General features: G+C 42.9%; 2 protein-coding genes across 2 annotated transcripts in view; one reads left to right on the plus strand and one right to left on the minus strand.

Moving 5' to 3' along the window:
• Positions 1 to 493: 493 nt before the first annotated feature.
• Positions 494 to 4,967, minus strand: NAIF1 (nuclear apoptosis inducing factor 1). Its single transcript, XM_036748367.1, has 2 exons — positions 4,183 to 4,967; positions 494 to 2,895 (listed from the first exon to the last, which is right to left on the minus strand). The coding sequence occupies exons 1-2, from the start codon at positions 4,679 to 4,681 to the stop codon at positions 2,423 to 2,425; spliced, it is 972 nt and encodes a 323-aa protein (XP_036604262.1). The 5' UTR covers positions 4,682 to 4,967; the 3' UTR covers positions 494 to 2,422.
• A 901-nt stretch (positions 4,968 to 5,868) lies between these two features.
• The window catches only part of SLC25A25 (solute carrier family 25 member 25), a 33,886-nt gene continuing 21,789 nt past the window's right edge, over positions 5,869 to 17,965 (plus strand). The window contains exon 1 of the mRNA XM_036749313.1: positions 5,869 to 6,108. Coding sequence (XP_036605208.1) covers positions 5,869 to 6,108 — 240 coding nt within the window. The remainder of the gene's footprint in view (positions 6,109 to 17,965) is intronic.

Below are 17,965 nucleotides of genomic sequence, written 5' to 3' on the forward strand. Positions count from 1 at the left end.
GAATTCTTCTAGAATGACAGGTCAATGTAAGAACAATTATTCATAGCTAGCATTAGACCTTCATTCAGACTTTTAAAAAATTTTTTTCATTATAAGCAATGATAAGGGTACTTCAACACAGTAAGGTGGAAAGAGCTCTGGACTTGTAGTTTGAGGTTCAAAACCTGCCTCTGCCATTTACTATCTGGGTGGTCTTAGGCAAAACACTTAATCTTTCTGGGCACCATTTCCTTCATTTGTAAAATGAGGCAAGTGGACTAGAGAACCCCTAAGATTTCCTTTAGATCTAAATCTACATTCTAAGATCCTTTAGCTGTTTAGGAGAAAGACTCTAGGGAATTAGGCATTAAATACAAACTTATTCATCATTCTATGCAATCTTTTCTAGGGATACACCAAAGAGATGGCAAGTTCTTAGCAGATCTAACTTCACAGATCCATTGTTTAAATCCATGACTATTTTATATGTGAACAATAAGTAAGCAGAGAAGCATTATGTACAAAAAAGTGGGCTTTTATTATTAAAAATACTTGGAAAGAACTAGTCCAAGTGACCCCAGAAATCTTCTTTGTACCCAGTCAATTGGATCAGACACAATACTGGCTCAGACTTCAAAAATGGGTAAAATCCAGCTGAGCTCTCCTGTGTATAAATGTTCAAAGAGGCCACTGCAGTTAAATCCTGATGGAGCTGCTGGTGCCATTGCAACCAAGGGCTTAGGGGGTGCTATTAGTCACCCATATCTTCAAAAACTTTTCTTGTACCTCCATCAGTGAGCCCAACTCTTTACTGGGACTACATACATGGCTCTGCAGAAAAGCCATCAGCATTACAGAAAAATAGAACTGGGGAATGGGGGGCAAGGGAGTGTCTCTCTTGATTGCAATAGCGGAAGTTAGCAATTCTAAATGCAAATGCCCACAGAGGCAGCATCTTCCCTTTGTAAAGCTAGGGGCTGGTACCTTGGGTTGCAACCATGGGCCACATCTGGTCAAGGCACATACAGTGATACTGCCCAACCTTGTTCATCAAAGGTGACATGGGCTTATGTAGCTGCAAGGGCCTCAGTGATAGGTGAAAATTTAAAAACTAAACCAAAAACAGCCACTCGATTAGAATTAAACCTTCAAAATTTACAGTGGCTCCTGAAAATAAGGTGAGTAGATTCAAAGGACTGAATAATGAAGTCCAACTCTAAGTATTTCAAGGTACTGTCTCCTTTCCAAAAGGCAGGGATTTTCTCAATGCAGAACAGTTTTCAAAGCAAGGTTGAGATGGTCAAATTTCCAAGAATCCAAAAGTTCTGTTCTTCACAGTAACCTCACCCTACTCTTCTCAGTGACTCAGTTCAGTGTCAATCATAGCTTTGGATTCATCCCAGCTGGAGCCTGGATATCTTGCAGCAATACTATGGAGCAACTTAACATTTTGGGGATAAGTGCTCCAGAATAATGCTGCTACACAGTTTCTCTGCATTTAACTTCTGAGGGTTGAAGGAAATAGAAAGGAGAGGGAAGAATCTGCACTGCAGATCTGTATGCGTAGAAGTGGACATGTCTGATGGAGCCCATTCAGCTGTAGTCAAAAATTTAACACAGGTCTGAGTAAAGGCAATCCCTGAAGGCTAAGAGTTGAGAGCTAATGATCCTCTATTCCTCTGCTTATCTTCCCCAGCAATTACTAGTACAGAACCTGAGCCTGGAACTAAACATACCACCCAACTAGAGGATGTTGGAAAAAAAACAGGCACCAGAGGAGTGGTGAGAATCTGGAAGACATGTTGGCAACCAGAGACACTCCCCTCCAACTGAACCCCTCCTGAGCAGCACTGGTGGAGTTTAGCTTCAAGTCATCAGAGTCCTGGGGAAACTGAGCAAGGGAATCTGCTGTCCTGTGGGAGAATACATTACTAAATTCCCCTGGGGACCTAGGCACAGTGAGAAGAGGGTGCAATTTCATCCTCAATCCCAGTGATACTGCCTCTTAGAGGATAAAGGTGGTATTGCACAAGTGTCAGCACCATTATCATCATCATTCAAGATAGCAACACCTGGGATTCTCACTCTTTCTGTACTACTTCCAGTTATGACCTTCTAGACACAAGATCAAGTCACATAATGTTCACACAGCTATGCCTGGTCCTTGGAAAGGAGATGCCTTGGCCAACCAGTCTTCCAGCTCTTGGGATAACAGTAGCAGGCTTCATAGAGAAGGCAACTCTGGTTCCAAGAAGCTCAATAAGTTCCACATCCCAACTTCCTCCAGTTCTCAAACACATTATGCACCAAGAGCATTGAATTCCTATCTAATAGGAAGTTATCCATGTAGTTTATCCTATCCTAAGGACAACCATAGGACCTGCCTGAAATACAATAGAGAATCCATTCAGTCACAGAAGAGGGAGTTCAATTAATCCTAATGTCATTGGATAAGACTATCTTGTTGTCCATTCTGGGTCACCTGACCTGGATCAGACGGTGGAGCAGGATTTGGCGTATTGCTCTGCAGATATCGGCGGAAATCTTTAATCATGGGACGGAGGATCTGGATGAGGACGCTCAGGGCTGCCTGGGTCCCTTCCATTGCTTGGGCCTGGCGCTCCTGAGCACAAGCCTGTACCTCTTGTGAACGACGAATCATCTGCAGGAGGTCGTTCTGTTGTTCTAAATGCTGGGCAATTTCCTTTACGTGTAGGTTGGTGACCCGCTGCTCCTGTATGAGTTTGGCTGAGTTAAGTGCAATACGGCTTTTCAGTGCTTGAGGCTTGACAGATACATCAGCCTGGTGGGCCATCATCTCCACAGGTGCCTCAGCAGTCACTGTCGTGGGTGTCTCTGTTGTACAATACTCTACCACTCCATCCTCCAAAGTATGATAAGTGGTCTCAGAGGGAACTAAAGGATAGATTAAAAAAAAAAGTCAAAGGACTTCTAGGAAGATTAGTATCTGCTCCCAAAGTAACCAGCTGGAATTTAGAACTGTATAAGAAATGACATGTTTGAGGTGAGGCCACAGAAAAGAGTCCCTTAGTAGGGGGAAAAAGCTAAAAGGTGACTAAAAGTTTTTATGGGAACAGGAGATAAAATAAAATACAAAGTATAAACCTCATCCTAGGTAGATTTATTGTAGCCCTTCTTATCAAATCTCTCTTGTGCCTTTTCCTCCATCTTTTTTTATGGGAACAGGAGATAAAATAAAATACAAAGTATAAACCTCATCCTAGGTAGATTTATTGTAGCCCTTCTTATCAAACCTCTCTTGTGCCTTTTCCTCCATCTTTTTTTTTTTTCTAAGCAGAATATGGAAGCCAACATGATTATTTGTCAAGACGAAGGAAGCCACAGTGGTAGTCCAATTAACATACAGTAAAGGATACTGGGTTGAACCAGTTGGGTAGAGGATCTAGGGAGGCCAGGATGGCATACAGTGATACTCTCTTATAGCTTCAATATTTATGACTAGTCCATGGAACACACATAGATCACTGTTCTGCTCCCTTCCTAGAATAAAAAACAGTCATCAACAGAGAGGTTAAATGACTTGTCAAGGATGTGTCAGAAGTTAGATTTGAACCCAGGTCTTCCTGACTCCAACCCCAGCACTCTATCTACTATACTTCCTCTAGACATATGAGAGGAAACGGAGGTCCAAGAAAGGACATTGTAAATAGTCACTAGACCCAAGTGCCCATCTATAGTGGAGACCAAAAGAATAACCACAGTGGGCCCTTAAAGCAGCTGGCATTGAAGTTTTGGGTTCTTTTTAAAATCAACAACCCTTCCTAAAGAGCATCTAGCCAAGCTGCTTAGGACTTCACAAATGTGGGAAAAGGCCTGGATCGACAGTCAGGAGACTAGGATTCTAGACCCAGTTCTGCCACCTTCTGCCAGGACTTTCCCTCTGTGGGCCTCTTGTTTCCTCTTCTATAAAAAGTGGGGTGGTTGGACTGAATGACCACTAAGTGACCTTCCATCCTATTCTCTGTCCTGTTTGACCCAAGGTCATCAACCTTAGCAGGACATCAACCTCTAATGGCCAGTTTATCCTCTTCTGTAAAATTAGGTTGTTGGCCTGAATGATGCTCTACGGTTCCTTCCAACCTTGCCATGCCATGATGCTATGGCTTCCCAAAGACCCTTCCCGCCGACCTCCTGCCCTCCAAGCGCTATGGGGCCACTCACTCTGTGTCAGGGTGACAGTGGCCGCAGCTGTGGCTGCCCCTAGGGCCACGGGGTGGATCTCAGCTGCGCCTGGCAGGCTGATGATGGTGGCCTCACCCAACAGGTTACAGATGCGCTGCTGCATGGGGGTCAGCAGGACAGGGGCCACGGAGGGGCCGGCGCCTCCGGGGCCTGGGCCAGGGCCACCGGGGCCACCCTCCTCTGGCCCGCCAGGGGGCTCACTGCCCTCCACGGCAGCCCGGACCTGGGCCACTTTGCGGCGGACCTCGGTCTTCAGGTCCGACCACTTCTTCTTGACCTCGGGCAGCTCCCGGCGGCATGTGGCCACGGCGTTGACCCGCCTCAGGATGTTGTGCCAGGCTGCGCTTTTGGCTGCCAGGGGCACGCCTGCGTTGAAGTGGTTGATGAGCAGGTGTTTCTGGCGCTCTAGCTCCTCCACGATGATCTCTACCTCACGCTCTGAGAAGTTCATCTTCCTCTTCTTGGCTGGTACCGCCATGGCCTCCCCAAAGCCCCCTTCCCCAGCTCCCACCTACTCCTCCTCTTCTTCGGCCTGCCGCCCCCAACAGGGGATGGGCCTCCCCTGCCCACTGCCAAGGCCTAGGCCCAAGCCCAGGCCCTTGACAACCTCCGGCGCTACGCAAAGTGCGTACGGCCCGGCTTCGGCCGCCCGAACCTCCGCCAGGGAGCTGCGTAATGGCTTCCTGAATCTGCCTCTTCCGCCGGGGCGTGCGGAGCTCTCCCTCCCTCCCCTCCCCGCTGGGGCCGAGCGCCGGCTCTTCTCCAGGGTAACCTCGCGTGCCGGTTGGACACGGCGCGGAGTTAGCTGTTCCCATTGGATAGTGTCACTGTCCGTCACGATTGCGAGCCACCCTACTCCTAGACTTGGAAGGTTCATTGGTTAGTAGTCATGTCAATCGAGTTAGGACGCCATGCCTCCTGTTTTATCCTGCTTCTCTATTGGATATATTTTCTATCATTCATTCACCAATGTTCCGCCAGCTTTCTGGATTTGTCCATTTTATTGGAGGACTGCGATGTTAGCGTACAAAATTCGGACTGCTTCAGGGATTATTGGCAAAGGTCCATGCCAATTTTACCCTTGGTCCCGCCCACAATCGTAATTCTTCTTTGCCATTGGTTTTGACGTTTGTTACTCAAAAGATAGCGGCTTCCAGCTTGGAAGCTACTCTTTCTCCTTCGTTTACTTTTTTTCTTTCTGCAAGTTGGAATTTTCCTGGGGCCAATCCATTTGCTGATCACGAGAATTCGACCCATTGTTGAGAAAAGCCCACTTCACAAACCTAGTCAGGCAATTTGGAAACCCCACTACTGTTTGAATCTCCCCCTAGCAAAACCTTACGCTTATTGGGCCAGACTCGGGGGTGGGGCGTCGACCCCTGGCACCTCCCCCTAGACCCCGCCTCATGCCGGGATAGGGGTTGGTGATTGGTCGCTGAGGCTGGGTGGGGAGGAGGTGAGTTGGCGCGGGGCGGGGCTCCCGGAAGCGCGCGAGCAGCCTGTCGGAGCCCGGCCCCGCCCAGCCCGTTTGCCGGCGCTTTTTCACTTGAGTAGAAGCCGGCGAGTTCCTCCAGGCGCGCGCGAGCTGGGGCCGGGAAGCCGATCCCTGCGGTTTCTGTCGTCGCGCCCCCTCCCCCCCAGCCCCTTCACCTAGCCCAGCACCCGATGGTGAGCGACGTGCTGTGTCGCTGCGTGGCCTCCCCACCGGCCCCCGGCGCCGCCCCCGCCCAGTCGCCAGCCGGGGACCCGTGTGGCGGCGCGGTGTGCGGGGGTCCTGACCATCGCCTCCGCCTCTGGAGCCTCTTCCAGGCGCTCGATGTCAACCGCGACGGCGGTCTCTGTGTCAACGATCTGGCCGTGGGTCTGCGGAGGCTCGGCCTGCATCGCACCGAGGTCGAGCTCCGGGTAAGGATGCCGCGGCCTGGGGCCGTCCGGGACCCCGAGGGGCGAGAGCGGGCCCTTTGTCTCCGGCCGGGAGGAACCCGAGGGTGGGAGCCGCGGGTAGCCGGAACTGGGGCTTCCGGCGGGGGGCCGGCACCTGGGAGCTTTGGCCCCGCTGTCGGGTTTCCGGCAGAAGACGGTCGCCGGGCTTGGGTCCCAGCGCCTCGTGAGGCATTTCCTCTACGCAGCTGGAGGGAGTCCCCGGGAGGGACTGCGAGGCCAGAGGCTCGCGGGGGTTCATTCTCGCTCCCGTGGAGATGTCTCACAGACAGCCTCACGACAGCCCCGAGTGTGATTGCCCCCCCTCTGATTAAAAGAAGAGCGGTGATTTCATCGTCTGGGGGCCCCGTCCACGGATGCAGATCGTAGCTTCTTGAGTAGTTGCTGCGGCTGAACAAGATAGCATCCCCCACCTGTTGGCCCAGCCCTTGGTGGTGAACCTCTCCAGGCTTAGCCAGACTGAGGAAGCTCGGAGTGTAGATTGGAGTGTGGGAGTAAAGACGGAGGAGGAACCTGAAGCTCAGAAATGGCTTGCCCGTGTGAGCGAGAACTTGAATCCAGATCTTATGACATCCTGTCACCGCGGAGGTTTGAAGCTGCACCACCATGCTGGCCGTCTTTAAACCTCGATTTCCTCATTGTAACATTGCGAAGTTCTTGCTTGTATTCAGGGTGTAGTTGTGAGGATGTAATGAGACAAGTGTGTGAAATCACCGTGTTGTGTTAGCTGTTATCATCCAGGGGGATTTAGGCTTGTGTTTGAGAGCTAGAGCTCTTACATATACTGAAAATGGGATTCTTCCTTACCCTTGCCTTTGTGGTGGTGGAGTTGTGCCTGGTACTTTACCAGAGGTCTTTTTCACCGCTCTGAAAACTCCCTTCATTTAATGTGAGGTCACCTCTGGTTGCAACAGGGAGTAAGTCCATCAGTATTAGTTCAGCAACCTATTTCTGAAGTAGTTCTTTTGTCCTAGATATGCGTAGAACCATTAGTGAATTATTTATTACCAGATGTTTGCTATAACCAAAATGAATTTAACCAAATGGGTGAGGTGTGCTTCTTTTTAGGATGACTTTTCAATAACGAAGGCTATTTTCAATACTTAGGATCAGCTTGGATGAATTTGTTCTAGCTGAAATCTGAGATAGTAATTAGTCCAAGAGACATGATGCCAAAAAAAGATCAATTTAACATAAAGAGGTGATAGAATTGAGCTCTTTCCCCGGCCTGCTGATGACATTGACTGTCTAGTTATATCAAGGGTGCAGTCAATTGGTGCTTGTAGTGATATCTTCCTGAGAAGAATAATACTTTCACTACCTGCCTCACAGAGTAGTTTTGAGAAAAATGAACTTTAAAATACTTTGTCAATGTGAGTCTATATCCATTTCATGTTGTCAACCAGTAGATCTGAGTCATTTGTCAACAGGAGGTAAATTATATTTTTATATTAGGATTTGTGGATAGCTGCTATAATAAAGGTCAAGATGTACTCTTAATTCAAAGCTTATTTGCTATCGATTGTAATCTATATCTTTTGGCAACTAATTTCCAAGGGTAAACAGTGCAAAAAACCTTCCATAATTTGTATACTCTAGTCAGTTTTCTTTTCCAGAGCTGAAAGATGTAGCTGAGCCAAAATCATGCCCCATAACTTACATGAAACTATTCTTGTATTAATACCAACTGTGTATTCTGAAAGCATTTGTGAGTCACAGCTACAGATGGGTTAAATTGTAGTACAAGAGAGCTATTGAAAATGATCAGTAATAGACTGGAGAGCACAGAATATGTTTTTATCTTACTGTGTACCAAGGTACTATGATAGATTTTTAATAAATATTTGTTGGATTTATGAGTAAAAAAATTAAAATTAGCCTTTAGGCAGATTTTCAAATATCAGAGAAAATATCAGCTTTGTAATTGACTGTGCAACAAGAAGAAATTTCTGTGCCATATTCCTCTTCCTCCTCCGTCTCTGCCCCCTGCCTTTTATTTTACATTATTCCAAAGCGTGTAGTTTTAGATTTCTACTATGTTGCAGTCTTGTATCCAGAGATGAAAAGAGCCAGTCAAGAGATCATGGGGTTGGGGTGAAATGGGCAAATTCCTATAGAAGTAAAAAAACAAAAGTAAATTCAACAGCTTCTGAAAGCTGTTTAATGTGATCTATTCAAGAAGGTAGGCTTGGAATAGGAATCGGTTGTGAGGGCTTATCAGAATCAGTGAATCAGTCCAGGCCTTGTGACTGTACTCTCTTGTCTGTGTATTATAGCAGCTTGTGGTAAGTTTTCTTTAAAAATAAACCCTGGGACCCATCTTTGTTGCAGAAGAGATTTTCAAAGGAAAATTGCTTAAAATGGAAGTGGTCAGATAAACTTGTGGCAGCCTGCCAAGGAAACTTCTTTGGAAAGGGAATGTAAGCAAAGAGCCTTTTCTGGAACAAAAGGAGGGAAAAGGTGGGGAAGGAGGTGTAGAGAAGATTTTTTTTTAAAGATGATTGTCTTGAGAAACTACTACATCAAAGGATAATTTTAACATTTTATTATGCTACATAATTGTCACCTTCGTTGGACCAAACCAACTCTTGTCTTGTTTGGTAATAAATTCTTCCTTTATGTATTAATCTGACAGGTAAACCTTTCTAGGCTCCCCTAATTTGCTTATGGTATCATCCTTTATTGTCTAAATCATGTACCCATTTTGGCCTTGTCTTGGTATATGGTTTGATAACCCTTGTCTTAAAACACATTTAAAGCATTGCATTAGTAACTAGTCAGTTAGAATAAAGATATAAAGGAAGGGATCTAGGACAGGCAAACAGGTTTTGCTTTTGAATTGGACCTTTGAAGGCTGGGTAGAATTTCAGCTGACAGATAAGGAGTTAGGAGGGGTAGAGGAAGGAAGGGGATTCCAGGGTATTGCGTAGCCTCAGTAAAGTATGAAGAGGGGGGAAGGTGGTATCATAATTTGGAAAAGTAAGCTAGAGCTAAGTTATAGAGGGCTTGAAACGTCTAGCCAAGAAATTTGAATTTTATTTACTAGGCAGTGGGGAGCTATTGAAAAGTTTTGAGTTGGAGAATATACAGAGATATGTTGTTTTTTTTTAAGAGGCCTAATCTGGCCAATTTTAGCATAGATGTAGAGATTTTGGAAGGGACCTTAGATGTCATATGGTCCAACCAGTTTGTTTTACAGATAAGTCTTGCCTAGAGCCACATAAATGGTGAGTGGCAGAGCCAGAATTCTAACCTAGGCCCCCTGACTCCAAATCCAATACTTTTCTACTATAGGAAGTTTTGGAGGCAAAAACAAATTAAGAGACTATTATAATGGTTCAGATGAAGAGCTAATCAGACCTGAATAGGATGGTAATGATGGAGAGGAAAAGGATAGACTTGAAAGATATCAAAAATTGACCACTGACCAGGATTAGGTGGTAGGAAGGAAAGAGTGGAAAAGATGACCCTAAGGTTTGGAGCAGAGGTAGCTAGGAGATTGTATCATTAACAGAAATAGGAAAGTTGGCGAAAGAGAAGCAGTTTTGGGGGAAATGGATATGACCCAAACCTTTATTCCTGAAAATCTATATGATTTCTGGTAATAGATCAAAGAACCAGCAAGCCATTCTGCCCTTGTTCCTCTCCTTGACCTGAGCAGTATAAATGGAGCAATTATCTATTGACACAGATAGTTAGAAGGTCTTTATGTTAAGCCAGTGTTGCTTAACTTAGAAAAAATGTTGGACTATATACTGTGGACATAAATTTGGTAATGAGAGGAGGGGAGTATATAACCCCAATCAGCTGGGATTTTTATATAATAATTGGCATTTGTATGGTACTTTAAAGTATAAGAGGTCTTTATGTACACATGTATCAAATTTATGTCTCAAATGAAATAGTTGATTCTCACAACAATCCTTGAGATAGATGTTGGCGATTATTCCCATTTTATATTTGAGGAAACTGAAGTAGAAAGAAATTATGTGGAGGGGGGTGGAGCCAAGATGGTGGCTGGAAAGCAGGGACTTGCCTAAAGCTCTCCCCCAGGTCCCTCCAAAAACCTATAAAAATGGCTCTGAACAAATTCTAGAGTGGCAGAAGCCACGGAATAGCAGAAGAAAGCAGGGCTCCAGCCCAGGACAGCCTGGATGGTCGCTGGGTAAGGTCTATTGCATGAAGCTGGGAGCAGAGCCCAGTGTGGGCCGCACCAGGAGCAACCAAACCAGGAGCTGGGCAAAATAGGCCGTAGCATCCTGAATCAGTGAGCTGTGGCAGTTACCAGACTTCTAAACCCACAAATGCCAAAGACAACAGAGAAGGTTAGTGGGAAAAACTGTGGGGACTGAGTGGAAGGAGTTTGCGGTTGGCCACCACCCCAGGGACAGCAGAGGTGGTGCAGCTCTGAGGCAGCTTCCAGAGCTACAGCTGCAGTTGCTTCCTGCCCCAGGCCCACCTGGTAGGAGGAATTAAGTGGGGGACCAGAGTGGGAGTGCAGAGCCTGCTTAGATCTGAGTCACGGTCTGGGTTGGCGATTCTTGGGGGAGGAGGAGCTCTGGTGTGGAAGAACTTGCTGTGTAGAAATAGCTCTGAAAACAACAGCGCAGCCCCTCAAGCTTGGGACAAAGTACTCTCTACAAGCAGTCATACCCCAACGAAAAACTCAAGGGTCAAGTAGTTGGCTTGGAACATGGCCAGGCAGCGAAAACAGACTCAGATTCAGACTCAGGCTTTGGAATCTTTCTTTGGTGACAAAGAAGACCAAAACATACAGCCAGAAGAAATCAACAAAGTCAAAAAGCCTACATCAAAAGCCTCCAAGAAAAACACGAATTAGTCTGAAGCCATGGAAGAGCTCAAAAAGGATTTGGAAAAGCAAGTTAGAGAAGTGGAGGAAAAATTGAGAAGAGAAATGAGGGTGATGCAAGAAAACCATGAAAAACAAGTCAATGACTTGCTAAAGGAGACCCAAAAAAATACTGAAGAAAATAACACCTTAAGAAATAGACTAACTCAAATGGCAAAAGAACTCCAAAAAGCCAATGAGGAGAAGAATGCCTTGAAAGGCAGAATTAACCAAATGGAAAAGGAGGTCCAAAAGACCACTGAAGAAAATACTACTTTAAAAATTAGATTGGAGCAAGTGGAAGCTAGTGACTTTATGAGAAATCAAGATATTATAAAACAGAACCAAAGGAATGAAAAAATGGAAGACAATGTGAAATATCTCCTTGGAAAAACCACTGACCTGGAAAATAGATCCAGGAGAGATAATTTAAAAATTATAGGACTACCTGAAAGCCATGATCAAAAAAAGGAAAACTCCTAGGAATATTGTCACCAAATTCCAGAGCTCCCAGATCAAGGAGAAAATACCGCAAGCAGCCAGAAAGAAACAATTTGAGTATTGTGGAAACATAATCAGGATAATACAAGATCTAGCAGCTTCTACATTAAGGGATCAAAGGGCTTGGAATATGATATTCCAGAGGTCAATGGAGCTAGGATTAAAACCAAGAATCACCTACCCATCAAAACTGAGTATAATGCTCCAAGGCAAAATATGGATTTTCAATAAAATAGAGGACTTTCAAGCTTTCTCAGTGAAAATACCAGAACTGAATAGAAAATTTGACTTTAAAACACAAGAATCAAGAGAAGCATGAAAAGGTAAACAAGAAAGAGAAATCATAAGGGACTTGCTAAAGTTGAACTGTTTTGTTTACATTCCTACATGGAAAGATGATGTGTATGATTCATGAGACATAAGTATTAGGGTAGCTGAAGGGAATATATATGTAGAAATAGAGGGCACAGGGCAAGTTGAATATGAAGGGATGATATCTAAAAAATAAAATCAAATTAAGGGATGAGAAAGGAATATATTGAGAGAGGGAGAAAGGGAGAGATAGAATGGGGCAAATTATCTCACATAAAAGTGGCAAGAAAAAAACAGTTCATTGGAAGGGAAGAGGGGTCAGGTGAGAGGGAATGAGTGAATCTTGCTCTCATTGGATTTGACCTGAGGAGGGAATAACATACACACTGAATTGGGTATCTTACCCCACAGGAAAGAAGGAGGAAGGAGATAAAAAAGGGGAATGATAGAAGTGAGGGCAGATAGGGGGAGGAGGTAATCAAAAGCAAACACTTTTGAAAAGGGACAGGGTCAAGGGAGAAAATTGAATAAAGGGGGATAGGATAGGATGGAGCAAAATATAGTTAGTCTTTTACAACATGAGTATTGTGGAAGGGTTTTGCATAATGATACTCATGTGGCCTATGTTGAACTGCTTGCCTTTTTAGGGAGGATGAGTGGGGAGGGAAGAGGGGAGAGAATTTGGAACCCAAAGTTTTAAAAGCAGATGTTCAAAAAGAAAAGTTGTTTTTGCATGCAACTGGGAATAAGATATACAGGCAATGGGGCATAGAAATCTATCTTGCCCTACAAGAAAGTAAGGGAAAAGGGGTTGGTGGGGAGTGGGGTGACAAGGGAGGGCAGATTGGGGAACAGGGCAATCGGAACATATGCCATCTTGGAGTGTGGGGGAGGGTAGAAATGAGGAGAAAATTTGTAATTCAAAATCTTGTGGAAATCAATGCTGAAAACTAAAAATATTAAATAAATAATAATTTTAAAAAAAAATCATGTGATTGGTAGATAGGAAGAAAGCAAGCATTTGTTTACATGCCTACTAAGCACCAGGCACTGTGATAAACACTTTACAACATTTGATCTTCACAACAACCTGAGAAGGAGGTACTATTATTGTGGGTGTTTTGTTTTTTGTTTTTTGTTTTTTTACAGTTTTGCAATTGAAGAAACTGAGGTTGACACAGCTAGTAAGTGTCTGAGGCCACATTCCAACTTGGTTCTTCCAGACTCCAGGCCCATTGCTGTCTTTGTTGTGCTAGGTATCAATCTGAGGCAGGCTTGGAATCCACAATGATCTGTTTGCCACAACATAGTGCATCTTATAGAAGGATGACTGATTTGTCCCCAACCATATCACTCTTTCTCCCTGAGTTCTTTAGCACTATAACCTCTACCACACTCTAGCACTTAGTTTTGTTTTTTTCCATATATTTTTTTTCATGCACATCCTTTTTTTCACTTTGACTAGATTATAAACTTGTATAATGGTCAGTGTTGATATCTTTGGTGTCTCACCCAAGTGTAATAGTGGTACATATCTCAATAAATACTTGACAAAATTTAGGTAATCAACGTAGACTATGAACGTACTATGTAAAGTACTATATTAAATGCTCTGGGGATATGGAAGAAATAGAAGGGAACTGCCCTAGCCTTCAAAAAGCTTTTAGTTTATGTAGAAGCTCAAAATATGAAAGCCAGCATTGTGTAGTAGAAGGAATTTTGGACTAGAGAGATCTGGATTCCAGTGCTGGTTCTGCTACTAACATGCTTTGTAATTTTGGGGCAATTCACTTAAACTCTCTGTGCCTCATTTTCCTTATCAATAAAATAGGTATAGATAACTCTTATTACCTACCTTTAATTTTTCACATAGATATTTAAAGCCTCAACAGAGACTTTATTTGGAATAATTCAGTGTGGCCAAACCATAAACTATTTGCCATGGATTTTTTTAGTCTGATGTGAATTAGGCAGGTTGTTAATTATATACCTTAAGTAGAAAACTTTTTGGGTTCATCATCAAAGTGAGATAGCGAATTTAAAATGAACTTGAAGGATGCAAATTTTGTGAACTATTTATATATCCATATTCCACCACAACAGGCAGTTAGGTGACCCATGGATAGAGCGCTATTCTTGGAATCAGGAAGACTTATTTTCAAGACTTCAAATCCGACCTCAGACACGTATTAGCTGTGTGACACTGGGCAAGTCACTTAACCCAGTTTGCCTCAGATTGCTCACCTGTAAAATGATCTGGAGAAGGAAATGGCAAACCGCTTTAGCGTCTTTGCCAAGAAAATCCCAAAATTGGGGTCACAAAGAGTTTAACAACTGAAACACTTGAACAGCAACAAAAATTTTACCGTTACCACCCATCTCCTCAATAAGAAGAATTTCTTTGTTTATCCTATTAGATTGTCAAGAAAAAAATGTTTGAGGCTCATAAAAAGCTTACTTGTCTCAGAAATGCCAATAAGTATGGTAGATCCTACTAATTAAGTGGAGAGTTTAAGTGTTATAGCATTGTACTGTATTCACAAGAAAATCCTAACTGAATGCTTAATCTGTTTTTTATAAAGTTACTTGTGATTTGCTAAAGGATGTCATCCAAACTACTTATTTCAGAAATTCCCTGGATAAGTCTTCATTCTTCATTTGTATAAAGAAAATAGATGGGAGAGCTTGTAAGGAAGCAAGCGTGAAATTGGAGACTAGTCTTCATTCATGCTGTTAAGTAAATTCTGCTTTTGTGCTGTTGTAAGTCTTTTATTTGGGCCTAGACACAGACCTTTCTCTACAAAGAAATAATAGTGCTTATCAACTTAATAAATATATATTAAGTATTTATAAATAAATATATAATAAATAGTAATTTAAAAATTAAGGTAACAGTATCAATGACAAGAAAAACATGACGCTGGTTGAAAAGTATTGAAGACACTTATTAAACTGATCGTACTATGTTTAATAACTTTGTTTCTAATAAGGCCTAACTTTCATTAAACTCACCAGGTTTTTTTTGTTGTTGTTTTTTTTTTAGTGAATTGAGCAACAGAAAGTCTTAGTAGGTGTCTTAACCAGATACACAAGAAGAAAGTAGCACAGCTAGGTGGCACAGAGCACCAGCCCTGGAGTCAGGAAGACCTGAGTTCAAATACAGCCTTAGATGCTTACTACCTGTGTGACCCTGAGCAAGTCACTTAACCCCAAGTGCCTCCAAAAAAAGAAGAAAAAAGAGCCTGAACCTGAATTTGGGTTAGGTGGTGGTTGTTGTTTTTGATCTCTTGAAGATGTATTCATTTCTGAAAATCTTGAGATAATATTTATGACATGCTTAGCACAGTACCTAGCACATACTAGGCACTTAATGCTTCTTTCCTTTCTTATAGAAACCCACTGGGGAATGATCTCAAGGGGCATTATGCTGGTGTGATACAGTGTGATCCAGATCAAACCTAATGTCTTCCTAGTGAGTTTGTGTTTTTATAGAACTTTATCTCCTTTTCCTCATTAAGCTTAAGAGTCTATAGACTCTTCTCATTCATTCTCATTAGACTCCTGTGCCCTCCACAGAATGTCCAAAAGAGATTTGAAGACCGTCTAGTCTGATTTTTTTATTTTTCCGGTAAAGATGCTCAAATGTTAAGTGGCCTGTCCAAGGACATATAGCTAGCGGGTGGCAGAGCTATAATTTTGGGGAGTCCTTTCCACTTTTCTTCAAGGCTCAATGGACTCATAGTTAGAACTTTAAGAGTTGGAAGAAATGTTTTAATTCATCTAGTCCAACCTGGAACCCCTCACTCCCTTACAGGAGTCTTTCTACAGCCTTCTGGACAGTCATTCAGCCTCTGCTTGGCTTAAACTTAGTTTTATGGGCCTATTGTGTTGTTAGATCACTACTTTTGTTAGAAAGTTCTTTGTCATAATGAGCAAAATCTGGCTCCTTAAAGCTTCTATCCATTAGCCTAGTTTTGTTTTCAGTAATCACATAAAAGAAGTCTCTTCTCTCCTCTACTTGATGGCAATCCTTGACTGACTATCTAAAGGACTCTGTTGTCTCCTCTTAGTTTTTTCTAGACTAAACATTCCCATTTAATTCAATAGTTTCTCCTTGACACGATCTCCAGACCTGTTGCTATATTGGTGTCCTTCCTGGACACGTTGAAGTTTGTCATTGTCCCTCTGAAAGTGCAATGTCAAATATACATCAAAAAGACCAAAGAAAGAGGGAAGGAACCCATATATACAAATATTTCCAGCAGCACTTGTAGCAGAGAACTAGAAGCAGTGGTTTCCCATCGGCTGAGGAATGGCTGAAGAAAATTGTGGTATATGAATGTAATAGAATATTATTGTACCATTCAGAGAAACCTGGAAGTCATGTGCGAAGTGATGCTGGGCAAAATGAACACAATGAGAACAATTTGTCCAATGACTACATTATAACTTTTGGAAGACTTAAGAATTCTCATTAATGCAGTGGTCAATTATAACCTCATGCCTGAAGCAAGCTTCCCACCTCTTGGCAGAAAGGTACAGAATGAGTGGCGCAGTGAGTAGAGCACTGGCCCTGGAGTCAGGAGGACCTGAGTTCAAATCCAGCCTCAGACATTTGATATACTGACTAGCTGTGTGACCTTAGGCAAGTCACTTAACCCCAACTGCTCTGCCTTCCCCCCTCCAAAATAAAAAAAAGAAAAGGTACAGAATGAGATGGACGTTTTCAGACGCAATCATTGTGTGAATTTGTGTTGCTTAATGGTACAAGGCGGGGCTTTTAGGCAGAAAGGACAAAGACTTGTTGGGAGTAGTGAGAGGCATGCTAAAAAGAAATAAAAACGCCAGTGAAACATTTAAAATATGTAGAAGAGATCAGAAGAAGGTCTAGAAGAGGACAGACTGCCAAGGCAGTGTCGGTACCATTTTGTTAAATTTCATGTATACTCTAAAAAGAAACCAGGCTATGTGTTGTAGAGATTCATGGCTTCATGTATATCTTTTTCCATTTTCTATTTGGAAATGATGTTTGTCAAGTTCTTGATTTTAGAAAAGAACATTTTCAAGTATGCAAGGTCAAAAAGTGAACCCAAGACTCACATATTACCCCAATTTGCAAAATTTAGGATAAATCAGAAATGAGAAATTTGATAGTGTAATAAATACAGAGTGAGTAGGCGGTGGAGCTGGGATTACCATTAGAACCTCTCTTACAGAGGGACAAACTCACAGGCAGATCTTTGGGGCTGAGGGAAAGGAAAGTAAAGCTAAGGACCTTGTAGATAAAAGAAAGGTAAAAATACCTTCAAACCTATGAAGCATTTTGAAAAAAAAATAGAGTGGAGGTATGATGTAGCATTATATATCACTGTAGTTTACAAACTGCTTTCTAATCAATTTTTATTAAAATTGACATTTAAATGGCACTTAGTGTTTTCAGAGTGTTTTCTGAACATTATCTCATTTGATCTTGCCAACCCTGAGGTGGATGGAATGAGTATTACTCCTGTTTCATCAATGAAGATTCAATAATTAGTGAGCATAACCTTGAGAGCTAATAGCAGACTCTGGAGTAGAGCCCAGCATTCCAGTCTCCTGATCTAATATTCACTCAGTATACCATATTGCTTCCTTACTTTTATGGGAATAGAAGTATAACAAAGCATAAACTGCAAACGCTCATGAAATTGATTTTGCTCATTTATAACACAATAGCCTGTGCAAGCCTAGTATCCTAGCCTTGAAATCTCACTGTAAAGCTTTCAGGAGTTCCCAATGATATTGGACAAGAAACAGGGAATAAAAGCAGCTGACTGAGGAATCATTCCTATGTAACAAGTTGGAAATACCCCACCAATTCATTGTCTTTTTAAAAAGATGAATTAAAGACTTAAAATGGCACTTTCCTTTCAAGTAATAGATGAACAGTAAAGGCAGCATGAGCAAATTTCTTATCTTTGTTCAGTTCTTGGCTTGGGTTTTGCGGGAAGCTTAGAAATGAGATGAGTCATTTGCTCATTTTCTACTGAAGCTGGATTGGGGAAACTGGAGATGGTGGCTGCTCTGTTCTCTTCGACTGTATTGGGAAGAAGGCAGATACCATTAGAGGCAGTTCAATAGACTGCTGGAGTGACTTCCTTCCTCTATCCCCGAAGCTTT

Source organism: Trichosurus vulpecula, chromosome 3 (genome assembly GCF_011100635.1).
Source record: "Trichosurus vulpecula isolate mTriVul1 chromosome 3, mTriVul1.pri, whole genome shotgun sequence".
In the NCBI taxonomy this organism is placed as follows: Eukaryota; Metazoa; Chordata; class Mammalia; order Diprotodontia; family Phalangeridae; genus Trichosurus; species Trichosurus vulpecula.

Excerpts from the sequence above, each read along its gene's own strand:
- NAIF1 (XM_036748367.1), bottom strand. The coding sequence starts at position 4,681 with ATGGCGGTACCAGCCAAGAAGAGGAAGATGAACTTCTCAGAGCGTGAG. Across the intron at positions 2,896-4,182 it reads CACTGTCACCCTGACACAGA|TTCCCTCTGAGACCACTTAT; the intron begins GTGAGTGGCCCC and ends TCTATCCTTTAG.